This window comes from Tachypleus tridentatus, chromosome 9, assembly GCF_004210375.1.
Source record: "Tachypleus tridentatus isolate NWPU-2018 chromosome 9, ASM421037v1, whole genome shotgun sequence".
Classification (NCBI taxonomy): domain Eukaryota; kingdom Metazoa; phylum Arthropoda; class Merostomata; order Xiphosura; family Limulidae; genus Tachypleus; species Tachypleus tridentatus.
Genome location: NC_134833.1, coordinates 117,295,275 through 117,316,363, shown reverse-complemented (window position 1 = coordinate 117,316,363; position 21,089 = coordinate 117,295,275). Strand labels below are relative to the sequence as shown.

General features: G+C 32.3%; 1 protein-coding gene across 3 annotated transcripts in view; it reads left to right on the top strand.

Moving 5' to 3' along the window:
* LOC143226148 (neuropeptides capa receptor-like) overlaps positions 1-19,075 on the top strand; it is a 46,120-nt gene extending 27,045 nt beyond the window's left edge. For all 3 annotated transcript variants that reach the window (XM_076456733.1, XM_076456735.1, XM_076456734.1), the window contains exons 3-5: positions 11,222-11,776; positions 14,799-14,930; positions 18,296-19,075. In XM_076456733.1, the coding sequence (XP_076312848.1) occupies positions 11,222-11,776; positions 14,799-14,930; positions 18,296-18,960 (1,352 nt within the window). In that variant the 3' untranslated portion in view covers positions 18,961-19,075. The remainder of the gene's footprint in view (positions 1-11,221; positions 11,777-14,798; positions 14,931-18,295) is intronic.
* The last annotated feature ends 2,014 nt before the right edge of the window (positions 19,076-21,089 follow it).

Sequence of the window (21,089 nt, the reverse complement as noted above, 5' to 3'; positions counted from 1 at the left end):
ATGGTTCAGATAAAAAATTTCCTTTTTATTTCGAGTGGTGTACTTTTGCAAAAATAGCAGTCATCTCCGTGGTTTATAAGTACACCCCAAATCACTGAAATTCCAAAATGCAAAGAATTTTCCTTACCTTTAGTCTATTGTCTCAACGCTCAGATACAAACAGTGCAAACTTTGTGCGGAACCCATGATTTGTCTTGGTACCCAAGTTTGTCTTTTTCCAAAATACACGTAATACACTTTTTGAGAATTTTAAAATGTTTTGCCATTGTTTCTTTACAACAAATTTATCATAAGTACAACATAATATGTTTGGGTTATTTAATTAACGTCTTTTTATTATAAAGACAAATAAATAATACTGAAAAGAAAAAATAATAATGTAAAAGCGCACGTATATACAAATACTATCAAGAAATGACATGTCACGCGACTTGTCAACCGTTTATATAATAGTGGTGTGTTTCTCGCGGGTTCTCGAACAATCGATAAGGCTCCTAAGCCGCGATTGGTTTATAGAAATCTATAGGCAGTAAAACTGTTCAAATTTTAAGCAAAGTAAAATGTGACCTAATTTAAATGAAACTGAGTAACTTGTGTAAAAGTACGTATGACGTTTTGTGAAAAATCTGCACATAATAGACAAATTTGGATATCATTTTCGAATTCAGCGTACAGGAACTGCCATAAAACATGTAAAACTTGAAAGCAATAAAACCATTTTAGGCCTATGTACCAAGTGACCATTAGCATATCTTATCCAGAGTGAAAGAACTGGGAGAATAGTATTCAAAGCGCAATTTTCAAAAGGAAAAGATAGAGAAATACAATTACCCATGGAAGGAACAAATGATTCAAGCTGTCTATATAAACACAAAGAATAATAGTAATAACTAAATATTTGTGACGATCTAGTAATATGTTTTGTGATGAGAGTTTGTAAGGCTAATTCAATAGCCCTTAGAACTGACACCTGTGTATGTAGGAGAAATTACTTTAATTTGTTACTTAAGTGTTTAGGATGAGAAAATAGGATGATCTGTGAAAGTAGTAGTCAAAAATCTACATTTGTTTTCAAAGATGAACTAACTAACGTCTCGAATTAATTAGAAATTGTTTTCTACCTTCTTGCTAGCATGAATGTATCTTTTATGTTGGAGAAACAGAAATATCAATTCTATAAAGAACGTCAAAAACAAACTTACGTCATTGACTACCACAATTTCGTATTTTGTTCTGGCAAAGACAAAATAAAGTCGAAGAAATATAAAGATGAGGTTATAAAGATAAGAGGTTAAAAACACACATATTTTTAATTTATGTGTTTGTGTTTTTTTCTTATAGCAAAACTACATGGGCTATCTGCTGACTCCATCGAGGGGTTAAACATATATTAGCTTGGGAATTAAACTTTAGATGAGATTAATTAATAGATAAGCTGCACAGTGGCATAAGATGTTATTGTTTTAAAGTTTTATAAAAATAATAAAGTTTGAATATACACTAGTTTAACACAATTGTTAATCAACTTGGATTGTCTTTTTGTCATATTCTACAATGTCAATTATACAACAGTCCTCTACAATAAGCATCTGGACATGTTGTTGGCAAAATTGAATACATATTAAAGTAAAATATTTGTTGTGCTTGTATTTAATGTAATTCGTGGAAAGCAAAAAAAAAACAAAACCAAAAGAAACGGATAACATATTACGTATATTTTCACTCAATCCTTTGGCATGCTCACACTTATATACAAAATTACTTTTGACAAAAGCGGCATTGAAACTTACATTTAAATGCACATAAATTTTCTGTTCGCACAGTTAGACCATTTGAGTTATCTTTTATTTTTTATGTAATAAAATAAAATAAATGCAGACAAAAAAAAGATGTTACTTTTAAATGTAAATCTTATAATGTTTGAAACTGACTACAGGAAGTAAATATTAGATATGTCAAGCTCGTAGAAATTGGGCAATCATACCAAATAACAATTGTTCCGGTCATAAAATGCCACAATAGGTTGAATAAACTTTCTTGATTTCCTCGTAGAAATAAAAAATATTCTCATTGACCCAAATGACGGAATAAATTCTAAGATAAGAAAATAAATATCGATAGAAAAAGCTGATTCAGTTTTTGTATGCTACTACGTTCTGTTTGTACTAACACATTGTTGTCAGTACTATCAACTTCGTAAAGAGTGTTCTGATTGTGTTTTTCGTATTTTCGCTCGAGTGGTTTGATGCTTTTTGAAGAAACGTTTGTGACTAGACCTTAGTTACTGGTTTTTAGAGAGCTCTTGCTAATTACAAAAAGTAAAATATGTTATAAGAAATTGTCAGAAAGTCAGGATAGATCTATAAATTAAGTTAATATTTTGTTACGCAATTGAGAATTCGACGATGATAAATGTCCTCAAATACCATTCCTTAAGTTGAGAAGCATCGTATTTCTGTCTGATGAATGTTTTTATATAAAACGGTCTTTTTTGTGCTTAAGAGCCTTTATATTTTCAGCTAATACAGTTTTAACTATATACATACATATATATTAAACAGCCGCACACTGTTAAAGAACGTTTTATTTAGTTGTAACATACTCCAAAATTATTATGAAATTGTAGTTCTTAGCTGAGTTTACTAGTTTAATGGCTATTATTTTGGAACTAGTCTTAATTATATCACTAAATTATTAAAATAGTGAAATCGTTGATGTTATAATAAAATAAATTGTCTTTATGATTTTTTTGTCCATACAAAGTATTAAAACTGTAAAAATCCTATAAAAAGAAAGTAAATATATGATTATGACCAAAATGTGGCTTTTTTCATTTAATTATTAACCTTCTTATTGTGTACTGTAAGGATTGGAAATAGCCACACGTAGGTAGAGAACCGCCTTGAACAACGTCTCACTAAAATTCATGTGTATCTGTTTGGATGAACTGCAGACTCTACACCTCGAATAACAAATCTCAGAAACCGTTGGATCTTGCGTTACAAGTAAAAATACTTTTTTACTGTCAGTCGTTTCAAGTATTTCCCAACACCGTTATTATTAATTATAACAACCTTTTGCAATTAATAAGGTCAATCTTATGAACTAAGAGTAAGTATTCAAGTTTCATTTCCTTCTTTTCTAAGTAAAATAGTGATTTATTTACGAGATGTAGCTGAAATATTATGAGCCTTCATTAATTCCAGATCTTATTTACTATGTTGTTAACAGCACTAAGAAAAGTACACAAGCTTAACGAAATGCCTTTTTAGATTGAAGAGTTCTTTTTTACAACATTAATTTTCACTTTGAAACTTAGAAATTTATTACAACTTCCTAAATATACAAGTTTGTTTTTATTAGAACTTCCTAAACATATGGGTCTATTTCTTTATTAAAATTTTTTAAACACAAGAGTATATTTCTTTAATACAACTTCCTAAACATAAGAGCATGTTTATTCATTACAACTTTCTAAATATAAGAGCATGTTTCTTCATTACAACTTTCTAAACGTAAGAGTATGTTTCTTTAATACAACTTTCTAAACATTAGAGCATGTTTCTTCATTACAACTTTCTAAACGTAAGAGTATGTTTCTTTAATACAACTTTCTAAACATAAGAGTATGTTTCTTCATTACAACTTTCTAAACATAAGAGTATGTTTCTTCATTACAACTTTCTAAACGTAAGAGTAGGTTTCTTTAATACAACTTTCTAAACATAAGAGTATGTTTCTTCATTACAACTTTCTAAACGTAAGAGTATGTTTTTATTACAAATTCCTGAACATAAAGGTATGTTTCTTTATTACAACTTCCAAAACATACGGGTCTGTTTCTTACTTACAACTTCGTAAACATAAGGGTCTGTTTCTTTATTACAACTTCCTAACACCTACAGGATTTTTTCTTAATTATATTTTTTACCTCAGCTTCCTAACATGTACAGATCTATGGTAGTTTTTCTATTACTACTTCCTAAAAGTGTATGTTTTGGTTAGTTGTTTTTTCTTATTGCTACTCGTTAGCACATATATGTTTATGTTAATTTTGTTTCTGATACTTTGTCACATACTCTTCGCTGTGCTAGTTTCTCTACCACTTCCTAATGAGGCATGTCTACGCTAGTTTGTTTATTACTGATTCATAACTTATACAGATCTATAATAGTTTCTTCCCCATCATTTTCGAATATGTGCTGATTTATACCAGTTTCTTTATCATTCGTATCAACTAAAGGTCTGTTCATTAACTACCGATTCCTAAGACACAGAGAGGATGTCGAATTATTACTTTCTGAAGCCCTAAGCTATGGCAAGTTTAAAATTCCCCATAAGAAAAAAATATTAAAATGAAGTCAGATTTTTAATTGTTTTGTGTGTACGCGTGTGTGCTGTTTTTTTTTTTTTTCAGGGGCAGCTAAGAGGCCTTAAGCTGTAGCTTAGTTAGCTACTGCTTTAACGAGGTACTACTGCAGGTGTAGCTTTAGTTCTGTTTCCTTACAGGTATATGTCTGAGCTGGTTTCTATTTTACGATTTCCTAACAGCTCATTTAGAGTGTTTTTTCTTTATTAGTGTTTTCTAACACCTACTGTTCAACGCTGGTTTCTCTTCTACTAATTATGCCTCTTACAGGTCTTCGTTACTTCCACTTCCTGTTAATATGAATCAGAAGTGGTTAAAGAAGTATCTGAGAAAGCTAGTTCCTTTACAACCAATAATAGTCAAATGCAGATTACCATTAGTTAGTTACTTTGGTACCACTATAAATTAAGTCACACTCACACTTGGACATTTTCCAATAACAATTCAATACGAACAGGTCACAGTGTACTAGTTTAACCAAGAATTATTTTCTGTGTCAAGTAGTCCTTAAAATAAAAAGTTCTTTCGTTAATAACACTGTGTAACGATTTAGCTTTAGATTGTTGTTGTTTTTTATAATGACTAAAATACTCGAAGGCTATCTATGCTAGCCGTCCTTAATTTAGCAGTTATGGACTAGAGGATGTTTGTTTTAAGTTAATCACAAAGCAACCGAAGGGACTTTGACCACCACGGGTATGAAACCCGGATTTCAGCGTTGTAAGTCTGCAGACATATCCCTATGCTACTAGAGGACGGGCTAGAGGAAAGAAAGATAGTCAACCCTACTCACTGCCAACCTTGGGTTCATTTTATTATAAACGAATAGTACGGTTGACTGTTACACTATAACACCCCGCGACTGAAAGGACGAGCATACTTGATGATGGGAATTCGAACTCGCGACACGCAGATTGCAATTCATCTTATCACTAAGTCACAAGTAGCTAATTGAAAATTACTTTTTATCCGTCGGAGGGCAAAAACATTTATTTGTTTGGTTACTTCTTCATCTTATATGCAATTTGTTTATGTAATCACATCACAACCATTATTATTTGTATTTATCAAAGTTACTATAGTAAGAATATTTAACATATTCAGGTCAAATATAATCTTCCTTCTTCACTAGCAGCAAATACTTCTGCATTACTTTATGACTTAACATTTTTGTTGTTAAATCAATCTTTTAATGCTTATAGTTGCTCACACTTCATAATAAAAATTATAATTTTACAGAAAAATAATTTATACCTTTGCATTTCTCTACTTTTTTTTATTATACATCATGATATACCATTTTGTTCACAAGTTTGTGTAAAATGTGAAACTGTGGGTACTATTGCTATAGCTCTATAAGATTATCCAATTTAGTGTGGAAACTCCTAATGGAACAAACTTAAGTTTTTCTGTCTTATGTCCATGTAGTTACTTCACAGGGGGTGGATAGATTTTCACCCAACTTGGTATGGTTTTAAAAACCATGTTTTGCGGTTTTTGTGTACATTTTTACCAGTACATATAAGGTAAACAACTTTTCATGTCCTAAGATAATGTTTCATTAATTATGAATTTACATAACTTCCATCCAATGGACGGATAATCCGGCAAGTTAACTTATAAAACATAATTTCAACATTGCCACAATAGCCAATAATGCAGACAGAAGCAGGAATAAGCCCTTAATAGTTCCATACCAATAGTGAAACTATGGGAAGTTTTATGCATGAGTCCAAGTAAACAGTGGAAAGTAGTATTTTACGAAAGACAAGAATTCCCTCCACGAAAATTTGCAGATTGATTAATGTACAAAAGTGTAATGCTAGTAAAATACCCTTAATGAAACCAAAGTAATGAACGGTAGATCACGTTCAAAGTGCACATTCATGAGAACTTGACGATCGAATTCTGTAACAGTATTGATAAAAGGCTGATTCCGTGTCATTAACTTACAGGACAAAGAAAATACATCGCAAAAGCACATAAATTATGAGATATAATTTGCTGACGAAGATGTAACAGAAAGCTACGATGTATATATATTAGTTGTTCTTGTCAGATTTCTTCTATGATTCAAAACGTTGGTAAGTTAATACGTGCGTTGCTCAGTACATTATTGCCTGATGAATATTATTCCATTTTTGCAAATGAAGTAAAGATACTTTAACGTAAAGGGCATAACATATTACTTATTATGTTTTAGTATAGAAACAAATTTTATATAATAAAAACCTATTAAAAGTGTAAAGATTTAACATGATCGTTATTTTTGAAAGAGGAATAAATGTTGAAAGAAAACAACAGAGAAATCCTCTCAGAAAATTGATAGAAGATTATTCTGATTTGTCCAAAAGTCTCATTTACTCCTTTACTGTATCTTTAAGACATTAGCTTTCTTAGAAGATAGCTCAACTATTTTACATCATCTATGGAACATTTATGTTTATCATCGAGTTGCTGCTTGATTCAGTTTGGAGGATATCAATGCAATCGAATCCATCATTGTCATAATCTGGCTCTAGCTTTGTTCATTGACAAACTAAATCATGTTATATAGGCCTATACTACTAAATTACAGGGCTATAAAAGGCTGCTGGCACTTAGTTAGCCATTTATTTCGTCTGCAGAATTTTGAGAATGAGCTGATCACATATTTGGATTTGACATAAGGTGATTAATGTATTCTCTCTGCAGCCATTGTAAAGAACGTAAATAACAGTTAGTAAACATTACCAACGAATAGTGGGATTAACCTTCACTATATAACACCCCCACAGCTGAAAGGGCGAGCATGTTTGGTGTAACGGTGATTCGAGCCCTTGACACTCAGATTACGAGTCGAGTGTCTTAACCACCTGACGATATTGAAATGAAAGACTAAAGGGAAGAAGATAGTAAACATCACCAACCACCAACTCTGAGGCTACTGTAACAGAATAATGGGATTTGAATGTACAGTTTCATATAAGCTATCGATAAATAATATGTAAATTTTTATAATCATATTTCATGAGTTTTTAGAATATTTAGAACATTTTGTATCGCAAATTTAACTTTTGTGTGATTAATTATTGGTTGTTATTTAGTTTAAAACAAAAATATTAGCTTAAGAACTGAATATTTTCAGTTATAATAGCAAAAATGTATGTACCTCTGAAAGTCTTATAGTAAATATATGTTGATAATTTTTTTGTTGGACCAGTTTTTCTGTCGTGCTTGGAATTTTTCAGTTTCACTCTGTAATTAAAAAAAAAAATCATTTAGGCCTAAACAGAAAAGGGATACATGTAGTGACTTCAGTCGTAAAGTAATGGAAGAACACTGGCAGTAAATGGCTCTCATTACATTAATATTTGGAGCCACTCCAAATATCAAAGGCATATTGGGTTTTGGTTTTTAGGTTCGCATCTGAAGAACTATTTGTTTCTGAGATAAACATGTGTTACGTAATTTAATACATTTTACATGTGAAAGATAGAAAGTCGTCCTCAGTGTAATATACAAAAATAGAAAGTACTAATGATCGAGGTTCATGAAGTCACTTTAAACTTGAAGCTTCCTCTAAACTTAGTGACTTAAGCAGAGCTCTGTAATTTTCAAATCAAGTAAAACTTATGAAATATGCCATTACAGGGCATTAATAAAGTTTTTATCCAGATATATTAAGCGCCATAAAGAATTGTTAGATATACAAGACTGTATGATGTAAGTGTTATTGCTTAGTTTATTTTATGACTTAATATTAAATAGACCGATGTGGCTTTGCTATCAGAAAACACACATACTTAAAATTTAATGATTCTGTAGTTTTCATGACAGCAGTGTGGAAGATTGATTTTTTTAGTGATAGTTATGACAATTTTTTATGTAACTTTCTAAGAGTTATAAGTCATGTGTTTGTTTCAACTGTTTTGCAATGTTGACGCCAAGTTACTCGAATATTCAGTATTTTTCCGTTACCTTAAGTGAGTATTGTTATGTTATACTGTCGCTCGCGTAGTTTATAGAACGTTTGAAGCCTCAGTGAACAAAGTATAAATATAAGCGACCAAACGAGCGTAAGTAAGGTAAAGTTCATTAAAAAAAAACATTAGAAAACGTGAAGCTGGTAAGTGTGTGAGAGAATAGCCATAATGGGCGATATTTTGAAGTGGGTTTCACAGTTTAATAGAGAAAAGGAGAATAGCTTGTCTTGCCAAAGGGTGTTCTAATGTTATTGAACCTAATTGAACGGATCTGATGAAAAGGAATCAGTTATTTAATGTTCGAGATATAATTGTGGTAACCCACAAAGTAACGTAAGAGAATCTATCGCAGATTGTACAGTAACAAACAAAGTAAAGAAAACAGTTCTTATTGTCAATTGTATTCTAAAGTAATTTAATCAGCTCGGTTGGACCTTTGACAATAAAAAACAATTATTAAGAGTTTTACGTAATGTTAATAATATTGTACATTCATTTTTAACTATATTATTTTAAAACAAGTGGATTGTATGCTGTCCATTTAATGTTCGAAGTCACATACACCTATTGTGAAGAATACCAGTACATACTTACTTGTTTAAAACCACAGCAAGAATAATGTTTGTAATTATAAAAAATACAAAAACAAATAAACTCACGTTACTGATCACATTACGTTGATTGTATTAGATTAATATATTATAAAAATCATCTTACTGTTTTGACAATCAAAGGCTGTTTTAATTTTTTTCAGCTTATAAGCCAAAATGTACCAAACTCAAAGTCTTAGTTAATCATTTGAGATGGTGAAAAGCACCACTAGAATCTGTGAGTAATGAATATTTTTATATCAGCTACTTCAAAGTTTTGTTTTCGTTTATTGTTATGATATACATCAACACATAAAGGTTGTCCAACAATATACAGCTGTAGAATATGCTCGCAGATGTAATTGGCGTATAGCTTAGCTAGTGTAAGGAGCATTACAGCCACCATATGTGTATTTGTATACGATCCTGAAACGCATAGAGGGTGAGTAATAATAAGTCTTTAGATCTGAATAGGTTTCGCATATTGATAGGTAATTCAAATATAATTTGTAGTTGAAATTGTGAACAAAATGTTTGGATTATTCTTAAAATTTGTGACTTCACTGTGGAGCTTTGCTTACCTAAAAAAGAAGGATAACCAGGAAATTTAGAAACGTTTCAAAATAAGTGGGTCATTTTCATGTATATGTTTAAATTGTACAGAACGTCGACTCCTGAATAAGTGAGTCATATTCATGGGTATGTTTAAATTGTACAGAACGTCGACTCCTGAATAAGTGAGTCATTTTCATGTGTATGTTTAAATTGTACAGAACGTCGACTCCTGAATAAGTGGGTCATTTTCATGTATATGTTTAAATTGTACAGAACGTCGACTCCTGAATAAGTGAGTCATATTCATGGGTATGTTTAAATTGTACAGAACGTCGACTCCTGAATAAGTGAGTCATTTTCATGTGTATGTTTAAATTGTACAGAACGTCGACTCCTGAATAAGTGGGTCATTTTCATGTGTATGTTTAAATTGTACAAAACGTCGACTCCTGAATAAGTTTTGTTTGGTTTGTTTTGAATTTTGCGCAAAGCTACACGAGGGCTGTCTGTGCTAGCCGTCCCTAACTTAGCAGTGTAAGACTAGAGAAAAGACAGCTAGTCATCACCACCCACAGCCAACTATTGGGCTACTCTTTTACCAACGAATAGTATGGATTGACCGTCACATTATAACGCCCTTACGGCTGAGAGGTCGAGTACATTTAGTGTGACGGTAATTAGAACCCGTGACCCTTAGATTAGGAGTCGAGCGCTCTAACCACCTGACAATGCCGGGCCGATTTCGATATGAAGAGAAAAGTAGTTAGAACAGATGTTATATACTCTATTGTCAATATTAAGGTTAAGGTGACGTTTAAAGTAAGTCTGAATAATGCTGTCGAATTACGTATGTAAGCTTGTATATGTTCCTTTTCTTTGGGAGAGACAAATGTTGTGAAATGATCATCTAATCTCTTGATCTTATATCACGAAAAGACAATTTATCATTATTGTTTTTCAGAAACGATTTTTGTTTAAAACTAAATTGATATTTCTACTTTCATAATATTTTTTTTACTTGGCTCTAGACTAAGTGATCTCACACTACGTCTTTAGTTTAGGCATGTTACACTAACACTTACTACACTTACAAGGTTTCTCGGCAGCTCTCCTTCACAGCCACCTTGCACTCCTATCACTAAAATCGTAATGGCAGAGAGTAATCGAACTATTCTATCTAAAGAAATGCATTTTGGCTTTTTGACTCTTCTGATTTCAAGATATCAAGCGTGATGTGACATGACACACACCAGCTTTTAAAAAAAAAGTTAGACAGCTCCTTGTTAGCTAGAGTTGCAATTGGCTTTAGTGTTAATAAAAGTAAACGTTGCATCTCAGAACGGCCGGTATGAGTATTAACACTTTTACTAATGAAGCAGAGAACAATGTTTCGACCTTCCGAGATCATCTTCCTAGATGATGATTCAGGAAGGTCGAAACGTTGTTCACTGCTTCATTAATAAAAGTGTTAATACCCATACCTGCCGTTATGAGATACATTTTTATTTCAAGTGGGTTTCTCGTCATCAAGAATAAAAAAAATAAACATTCTGCAAGGTACTGAATTCTGCTGAAATGTGCACTTCATATGGGGCACGATTCTGATACTATCAACATGAATCTATAAGATGGAAATCAACGCTAGAATGCACCTTAAAATCATCTCATAGGTGCGAGATTGGATGATCGCTCTGTCAAAATAATTTCCTTATATTTAAAGTATTTTTCTTCTTCTTTTATAGGAATTCCAAACGATCTGAAACTCTACTGGCAACAGTACCCTTGGCAGTTTGGAGAAACAGTATGCAAGTTACGAGCCATGGTAGCAGAGATGACAAGTTACGCCTCAGTACTCACAATTGTCGCATTTACCACAGAACGCTACATTGCTATATGTCACCCTCTAAGTATCCAGACACTTTCTTCCCTTTCCAGAGCAATTAAAATAATCATGTCTGTGTGGGTTGTGTCGTGTTTTTGTGCAGTGCCATTCGCCATCTTTATCAAAGTGAATTACTTGGAGTATCCTAAGGGTTCGGGTAATAATCTAGAAGAATCAGCTTTCTGTGCTCTTCCAATGGAAAATAATGAAGTTAGCTTGCCCCTATTGCAGTTCTCCATTTTTGCTTTCTTCATTCTTCCGATGTCATTAATCATTATTCTTTACGTTAAGATAGGGCTAACGTTGCGGAACTCTCGCTTCAATCGAGTGTCGTCTGGGGAATCATCGAAACATTCGCACTCAAGAGTCGACACCAGGAAACAACCTTCTCGGCGTTCAATCCATAAAATGCTAGGTAGGTTAATAAAAGAAAAAAAATTATGTTAGTAACAGGAGAGAATTTTAGTTGAATGATAAATAAAAAATCTCAACAAATGGCAACAAATATTTCTGGAATTAGATGTTTAGAAATGTACAAATTCCAACCTTGAGAAGCTATATTAAAACATTTTAAAATATTATAGAAAATACGGAAATAAACTGAATAAATAAATATTAAGATGTATAATTTAGGGCAGTTAGGGGTGCCTCTTAATACTAACATTTATAATTTGCGAGAAGAAAAAATTAAATAAAAATAAATGGAAGAAACTTAAGCTACTGTTTAAGATTGGAGGTAAATTAGCAATTAATAAACTCTTTGATTATGAGCTCATTTTTAGACAAGCCTGAGGCTAGGACTTAAAATTGTGTAAGGAAGGAGAATTGTAACTATTTTGAATATCTGATATATTAGAAAACTTTCTTACCAGTTCTCCTGAATAATATCACATGTTTACAGGCGTGAAAGGTCTAATTAATTAGTCAAATGTATTTTCGAGGAATTACATTTTTAAACATTGTATTTATTAATGCGCGATTCTTTATTTGGTTTTTTTTAAAAATAAACCTTGCTAATCATTTGAAGAAGTATTTTAATTTTACAATTTTAAACGTAGATAGGTTTGTTCAGTTATACGTAGCACAAACCGTAGTGTTGTAATTACCAAGTTGAAGTATTTAGTAATTTTAAGAATTCAAATTTGTTTTTTACTAAACATAAGGGGCCCGGCATGGCCAGATGGGTTAAGGTGTTCGACTCGTAATCTGATAGTCGCGAGTTCGAATCCTTCTCGCACCAAACATGATCGCCCTTTCAGCCGTGGCGGTGTTATAATGTGACGATCAATCCCACTATTCGTTGGTAAAGGAGTAGCCCAAGTGTTGACGGTGGATGGTGATGACTAGCTGCCTTTCCTCTAGTCTTACACTACTAAGTTAGGGACGGCTAGCGCAGATAACCCTCGTGTAGCTTTGCGCGAAATTCAAAAACAAAAAACAAACTAAACATAATAATACTTAATCATCGCGTACACTATCAAATATCAATGCACTCGAAAATATAACCAGTTAGTTTATTAAATCAAGTTTCGTTTGACATTTGTATTTAGCAAAGCCTTTAGCTAAATATTTTACAGAAGAGGAGAATTCGGTAAAAATCGAGGTTGCAAAATTCTCAGTTTACATTATCATTCTGAGTTTCGTTCATCTGAAATGGGTTATTTTGCTGTTGTGCACCTATATTTGTATGAAGCCACATTAAGTGGCACTATTTTAATTGTGTTGATATTAACTAAGTGTAAGCTGAAGTTGATTAACAAAAACAGCTTACAAATTAAAAAGGAGTGTTATCCAAAAGTTATCGAGTTTAATGCCAACTTCAGTTTCCAAACTATTATCCCAAAGTTAGCTAGTTTAGTTTCAACTCCTGTTTCAAAATAGTTAGACTCTCATCAATTATTTTTCCTTCTCATCTCCATTGATTACCGCGGAGTTACCGTCATCTTCAAATTCTCGGAAATCATCGTCAAACAAAGAAATCAAGTTTAGACATTTGAATATAATGTAACATTAACATTTCTTCCCAAGCGTTAAACTGTTTTCGTTGTAGTAATTATGAACGCTTACATTTAGAGATTTACATTTTAATTTTTTATTTACAATATTCATTAAGCTAATAATAACGACAAATAATTATTTCGAACAATCTATCAATTTCTTTAATCAACCTGACATTAAACCAGAAAATTTCGAGATACCATTTATAAAATCTGTTGTAACAGAATTGAGTTGTTTACCCTATGGCTTTAGTTATCACATACAGTGAGATATACGTTGTCATATATTTTATGTGTATAGACGTACATATATCCTTTACTTTTTAAATAATGTTTCCTAAGAACGCTGTTCTTTGAAATGTTAACCACGTTATTATGTCATAAAACATGCTAGTGGGCTGTTATTTCGAAAGGACGTTGGAAGCTTTATTTATATTGACATACTTATTTAACAAGGTAAGATCCAAAGACTTTTAAAGACGACATGCATGATAAATAACTTACATAATACTGAAAAATTGAGAACGTGTAATTCACCTCTTTAATGAAGAGAAATCTTTCATATAGTGTATAACCGCTGGCAGTGCTGTTTATACGTCAGTGGTTCTGACTATCATCTCTTCCTCGTGGATACTATTGTTTGTTTTGTGAATTTCGCGCAAAGCCACATGAGGGTTATATGCGATAGCCGTCCCTAATTTAGCAGAGTAAGGCAGCTAGTCATCACCACCCACCGCCAACTCTTGGGCTACTCTTTTACCAACGAATATTACGAATGACTGAAACATTATAACATCCCCACAGCTGAAAGGGCGAGCATGCTTGGTGTGACAAGGATTCGAAGCCGTGACCCTCAAATTGCGAATCTAGTACCTTAACCACCTGGCCATGCCGGACATCGTGGCTAGTAACGGTCCCTGTTGTGGCTTTATGAAATGATCAAAATTAATTGTATTTTAGCTTCATCGTATCTACTTACTGTAAAATGGTTTAAATAAATCCAGTTAGAAACTTAAACATTTATGGAATATCCCAATGATACAAACTAAAGTTATAAAACTAGGTATATTCTTTACGTACGATGCACCTAAAAATCATTGATATATATATTCACTTACTTTTATTGAACATCACTGACCGTTCAGAGCAAGATGGTAAAAGTGGTAGTTTCGTAGGTTGGTTCTTCTAATATATTACCTTTTCCAAGATAGATAAGACAATAAATAGGTGGATACATATGCAAATAAATAAAAATGAAGTTAGATCCACAAACAAATAACACGTCTTTATTAAATGATGTGATCCACAAACAAATAACACGTCTTTATTAAATGATGTGAAATTGTTTTCTTTCTTTTCTGTGAATACTCTCTCAAATTTAAAGAAGTATCAACTGGTTTAACTCGCTCGTTTCAAGATTCAGTTTTTATTTCTTTCTAGTGGCTGTTGTCATCGCTTTCTTTATTTGTTGGGCACCGTTTCACGCTCAACGTTTACTTGTAGTGTACGTCGATAGGGATCGTTGGACTATGACGTTGCGAACACTGAATGAAGTTTTGTATTACCTTGGTGGTAAGTTTAATGTTTTGTATTACCATGGTGGTAAGTTTAATGTTTTGTATTACCTTGGTGGTAAGTTTAAAGTTTTGTATTACCTTGGTGGTAAGTTTAATGTTCTGTATTACCTTGGTGGTAAGTTTAATGTTTTGTATTACCTTAGTGGTAAGTTTAAAGTTTCGTATTACCTTGGTGGTAAGTTTAAAGTTTTGTATTACCTTGGTGGTAAGTTTAATGTTTTGTATTACCTTGGTGGTAAGTTTAAAGTTTTGTATTACCTTGGTGGTAAGTTTAATGTTTTATATTACCTTGGTGGTAAGTTTAAAGTTTTGTATTACCTTGGTGGTAAGTTTAATGTTTTGTATTACCTTGATGGCAAGTTTAATGTTTTGTATCACCTTGGTGGTAAGTTTAATGTTTTGTATTACCTTGGTGGTAAGTTTAATGTTTTGTATTACCTTGGTGGTAAGTTTAATGTTTTGTATCACCTTGGTGGTAAGTTTAAAGTTTTGTATTACCTTGGTGGTAAGTTTAATGTTTTGTATTACCTTGGTGGTAAGTTTAATGTTTTGTATTACCTTGATGGCAAGTTTAATGTTTTGTATCACCTTGGTGGTAAGTTTAATGTTTTGTATTACCTTGGTGGTAAGTTTAATGTTTTGTATTACCTTGGTGGTAAGTTTAATGTTTTGTATCACCTTGGTGGTAAGTTTAAAGTTTTGTATTACCTTGGTGGTAAGTTTAATGTTTTGTATTACCTTGGTGGTAAGTTTAATGTTTTGTATTACCTTGGTGGTAAGTTTAATGTTTTGTATTACCTTGGTGGTAAGTTTAATGTTTTGTATCACCTTGGTGGTAAGTTTAAAGTTTTGTATTACCTTGGTGGTAAGTTTAATGTTTTGTATTACCTTGGTGGTAAGTTTAATGTTTTGTATTACCTTGGTGGTAAGTTTAAAGTTTTGTATTACCTTGGTGGTAAGTTTAAAGTTTTGTATTACCTTGGTGGTAAGTTTAATGTTTTGTATTACCTTGGTGGTAAGTTTAAAGTTTCGTATTACCTTGGTGGTAAGTTTAAAGGGTCAATGGAAAACAAAATCCGTAGTGACTTATACGTATAAATATGTTGTTTTTTTTGTATATATATAGTTATATATCTTCAAAAGTAAACGTTATATCTTTATACTTTTAAATTACAGCGTAGTTATTGAAACACAGCTATTTTACGAATAAATATAATATATTCTAATCACATTTTAAAGATAACGTAATATGCACGAGAGGATAATCACATTAAACACATGTGTGACGTCAAAGCATTACAATGAAAAGTTTGGTTTCGTTTTATGTTTTTCTAAGATCTTTTTAGTTTATTTTAAAATTATTTTGCAGCATTAAAATACTCAACAGTAAAACATTTGGAATAATGAAAGAAAAAAAATCAGTGCGTACCGCAGTGGTAAGCGTGCCCAGTTAGTGCTCTATAAGAGTAACCCTCAAGTCTATTCGGTCAGATGTGGGCAGCCCAAGAGTTGTTTACTTTGTTTTTTTTGTGTGTAGAATTGCGTGACAATTATAAAGCCAATTAAAGAACATAAAAAATACCATCTTCATTCAAATTCAAAAGAGAAATGTTCACCGTTAAAGGTGGATTTGTCAACTGTATATATATATATATTATATGGAAGAGGTATATGACAAAACATTCATAATTAAATGTACAAACATAATGACATTATAACATTTTTTAAAATAATAAACACAGTATGCACTTGTTTAGACTATGCATAAAAATATATAATTTTTATCTAACTATAAGCTTTACTCAGTGCGGGTTAAAAATTTCGCACTTCTGACAAAATATCCCCAAAATAAACTCAGGAAGTGTTTTTTGGAAGCCCCTGTTGATTTTTATGAATTAAGGTTAAAACATTTTGAATCAATATGAATTGGTTTATTTAGAGATTAGAGTTTCTTTAAGCATAAGTAATTTTTTCTTAACCTTTTTCTCGCATGCAATAACAGAGATTCTAAAAAGAAAATTGTATTTAGTCACATATCAGTTTCTCTTCTGGGCACTTAATATTATCTTTAACGTACGGGTGACTTATTTGCTGCTTCTTTATTTACCAACAGACATTTAGTGATGTACGCAACTTTCTGGAAGTAACTTCATTTGAATTTAAGTTTAAAGAATGGCAACTTTCTGTTGATTAGAAATAAATAAAAAACGATTCTAGTGTTAGTGGTACCAACGGAGAGAAATGCGCAGGAAACGTGTAGCAATCAAAGTACTGGCTACTGAAAGTTACTTCATGAGCCCCCCTCCTCCAGTGGTGATTCTTGTAAGCTAGGAGAAACTTTAATAAAAGTTTAGTATGGGTCCTCCAGTGGCATAGTGGTATGTTTGCACACATACAACGCTAGAAACCGATTTTCGATACCAGTGGTAGGCAGAGCACAAACAGTCCATTGTTGAGCTTTGTGCTTAACTTCAACCAACCAAACAAACAATACTTTACAAGAGAGTTTGAAAAAAAATCACATTTAAGTAGGAGCTGTATGGAAACTTTAAAGGTGAGTAAGTGAAATGTATACTTTTAGTGAGTGAAGTGATCGAAGTAGAAAGTCAAATATCTTCAACACTGGTGTTACATTAATCAGAATATGTAATCGGTAGTGTGGTAGATCTGAACAAACTGGGTGGCACTATGAATGTTAATAGGTACAAGCAGATTCTTGTTCATCATATTATTTCCTCAGGAACAAGATCTATTTTCCATTAATTCATCTTTTTAGCAAGAATTCAGAAAGTGTGATAAACGATGTATGGAAAAAAAAGCCAATAGACACTATGAAGTATGGCTTAGCCTGCACAAATTCTCAATATTAATATTATTAAACCTATGTGAAAATTGAGAGGGTCATGTAGCTATGAAACAACGTGTTTGATTTGTGTAGAATAAGTCAAGACCTTTGAAAGCGTATTTCACAATCATACGTTGACAAACTTACGAACAAGATATACTGATCTATTTAAAACAAATACAAAATACCAGTGTATTGTAAAAGCTACTTGTCTTTGTTTCGCATTTCTTATCATACTATATTAACCATAGAATGAGTATATAGTTACAATTACTCATTATGTTACGTGTATCGTGTGTGTTTCTGTAATTATTTTTAATGCTGTATATGTACGTTTAAATAAACATAATTTTGTCAGACAACGAATTTCTCAAATGATCAAACTAATTATACTTTAGTTAAATTAATAAACCAGCAGACTTCAAGATAACACTTCTCCTTATACATTTAATAAAATTGTATGATTTATTTAATAAAATAAAATCATGACTTGTGTATATTTTGTATATTTTTAGGTTGTCTCTACTACTTTAGTGCAACCATCAATCCTATTCTCTACAGTCTGATGTCAGAAAAGTATCGGGAAGCCTTCAAAGCTACCTTATGTTCCTCTTCAAAACAAACATGTGACAAAGACAACTCAGCCTTTAGGGATCCACTTCGTCCTAGCCAAAATACTTTAGGTCCCAGCGAGCGTTATCTTTCAGTAAGAAGTCAACGAAATCTCAGCAAAGAGGGTAGAATTTCAGAAAACAGATTGCGTGCTAGCGTCAGTGAAACCAATCTTCTTCCGAAACGTAGAAGGTTAAGTTGGGATCAAAATGTTGCTATTCTTAAAACAAATACGCAATTCTTAGTTCCAGATAATAACACCAAAGTATCATCATGTGAACTCGTTTTGTCAAAAGAAAGTCAAATTCTTCCTGAAAAGGAGGCAGAGGCAAAAGAGAACTCATCTTGTAGCGTTGAACGTAACGATTTTAGTGTGTGTCTGACAGTTCCAGTAGCCTCTGAAGAGTCTTGCAGTAGAAACAATGTAACTTTTGAGAATGCGTCGATGGACAGTAAGAACAACTACACAGAATTTCAAGTGAAGAAATATGGCAGCGTTAATATACCAAACATTCTTGTAATAAAATGCGAACTTGTAAAAAACTTAACGTCGGTAAATGATCAATAAATTAGGGCAAAGTATCAGACCTAATGTGAAAGCAAACAAACAATGAAATTTAATCTAAAACGTGTAAGTTACGATGCTCTCTGTGAATATTAAAATGCTACGATGAATCAAAAAAGTAGAGCCTTGTGTTGTATTTTTTCTCTATAATCTCTGAGAGTGAGGTATTTTAATTGCCCAAAACTAAGTGCCTATAATTGAGTTCCCAAACCTACTGGCACGCCTCCAGATTTCTGTTAAATTCCGTCCTTAATGGGTAATGAAGTAAAAATTGAGTACAGTAACAATAAATTTAGCTAGATGAAGCGTGAACATCACAACCAATGTTGGAGAGGGTGAGAATTGAAATCCTGCGGAATTTGGATTATAACTTTAGAAAATATGCTAACTTTAGTTACGTTGTTATTCTTTTGAAGTTCTGTAACTAAAGTGCGTGTAACTCACCGTTAGTCTCTGTATTTCAAAGATATTGTAGCAATGATTTGAACAGTTAATTAGAACAGTACAAATGTAATTTTAATTAAAATGCTGAGCTTTATTAAGAATTATTATTATCAAAAATCAATTTATATATATATAAAAAGATAGATAGATGTAATCTTTCAGAGATTATATCTGAAACATAATTAATGTCTCCTGAACTTAATTAACACATTAGTTTACTGATCCTATTACAATATTTCATGTAAATATACCGAGATACTAATTTACATGTATATTTGTGTTGTTTAGTTATCAGCTTTGTTCTAAAACAAAAAACAGCAAAAGGGAATACTCAATGGCCGCGTCTCTTGGAATTCTTTTACGCAGAAGTAGAGTAAGTTAATCTATAACACTTTTTCCTCATTCTTATTAGTAATATTTTTGTGGGCCAGCAATACCAAACGTGAGGAGCGCGTGTACGAGATTCGATTTTATTACTCATCAGGATCTCTACCAGCCTGCCCTAAAATTGAATTTTTTTTTTCAGACAGAATTAATATATGAGACCTTGGGCGTAGTTAAATGCATCAATAAAAAGGAGTCCAAAACTCTAATTAGGTCTCAAGAGATGGTACAGCTATGAGCTGAAAGTTTATACTTGAAACAACGAAACAAAAATAAAAGAGACATTTTGTGATCCTCTTCTGCGGTTAATAAAACCTAATCACTTTCGGGGAACGAGATAAAAATCCTTTGGCAGTTAACATCAGAACGATTTTTGACTCTTGTGCAATATATTCAAAATACATGCAAGTAATGTAATTTTAATACTTTGGAAAAGACATACGATGAACAGAAAGAAAACTAACATTTATATCCTTTATTACAATATACTTGTTATTACAATATATTTGTTCGGTTGTCTTTTTATCGATATTTCTTTATTTTCTCTTTCTATTATTTCGACAAATGGGACAGCGCCAAGTTTATGGACTTGCAACATTAAAACGTTGGTTCTGAATACCTAAACATTGTAACTAGCTTTATGTTAAAATACGGGTTTCAATACCTTAGGTGAACAAAGCACAGATAGCCCATTGTGTAGGTTTGTGTTTAAATAAACAGATGCTAACACCATTTTAACAGCTAGACAAGTCAGTATCTGTCGCTTTCAAACGGGCTTGGCACCGCCACGTGATTAGAGCGCTTGACTCATAATGTGAGGATCACGTGTTCGAATCCTCGTCACACCAAACATACTCGCCATTTCAGTCGTGGAGAGTTATGTGTTACAGTCAATCTCATTATTCATTGGTAAAAGAATAGCCCGAGAGTTGACGGGGAGTGGTGATAACTAGACTGCTTCCTCTCTAATCTTACACTGATAAATTAGGGATGGCTAGCGCAAATAGCCCTTATAAAGCCTTGCGCAAAATTGAAAAAAAAAACACAACAAAATAAACACTTTCAAGCTTCTTTCATTTTTTTAATTTTACGAGTCACCGCTGCTGTTCTTGCATAATTAAGTCTAAAATATCTTGGAAACATTAGAAAGCTGTGCATTCATTAAATTAATCCGACGTGTTACCCGTGTAAAAGATAACACTTCACATTTTTTCAACATTTTCATTAAACATTGTTTTATTTTCAGGTTTGTAGGTTGTTAAAAGAAAAGAAACTAGGAAACTGTTTTACTTTTCTGAGAAGAA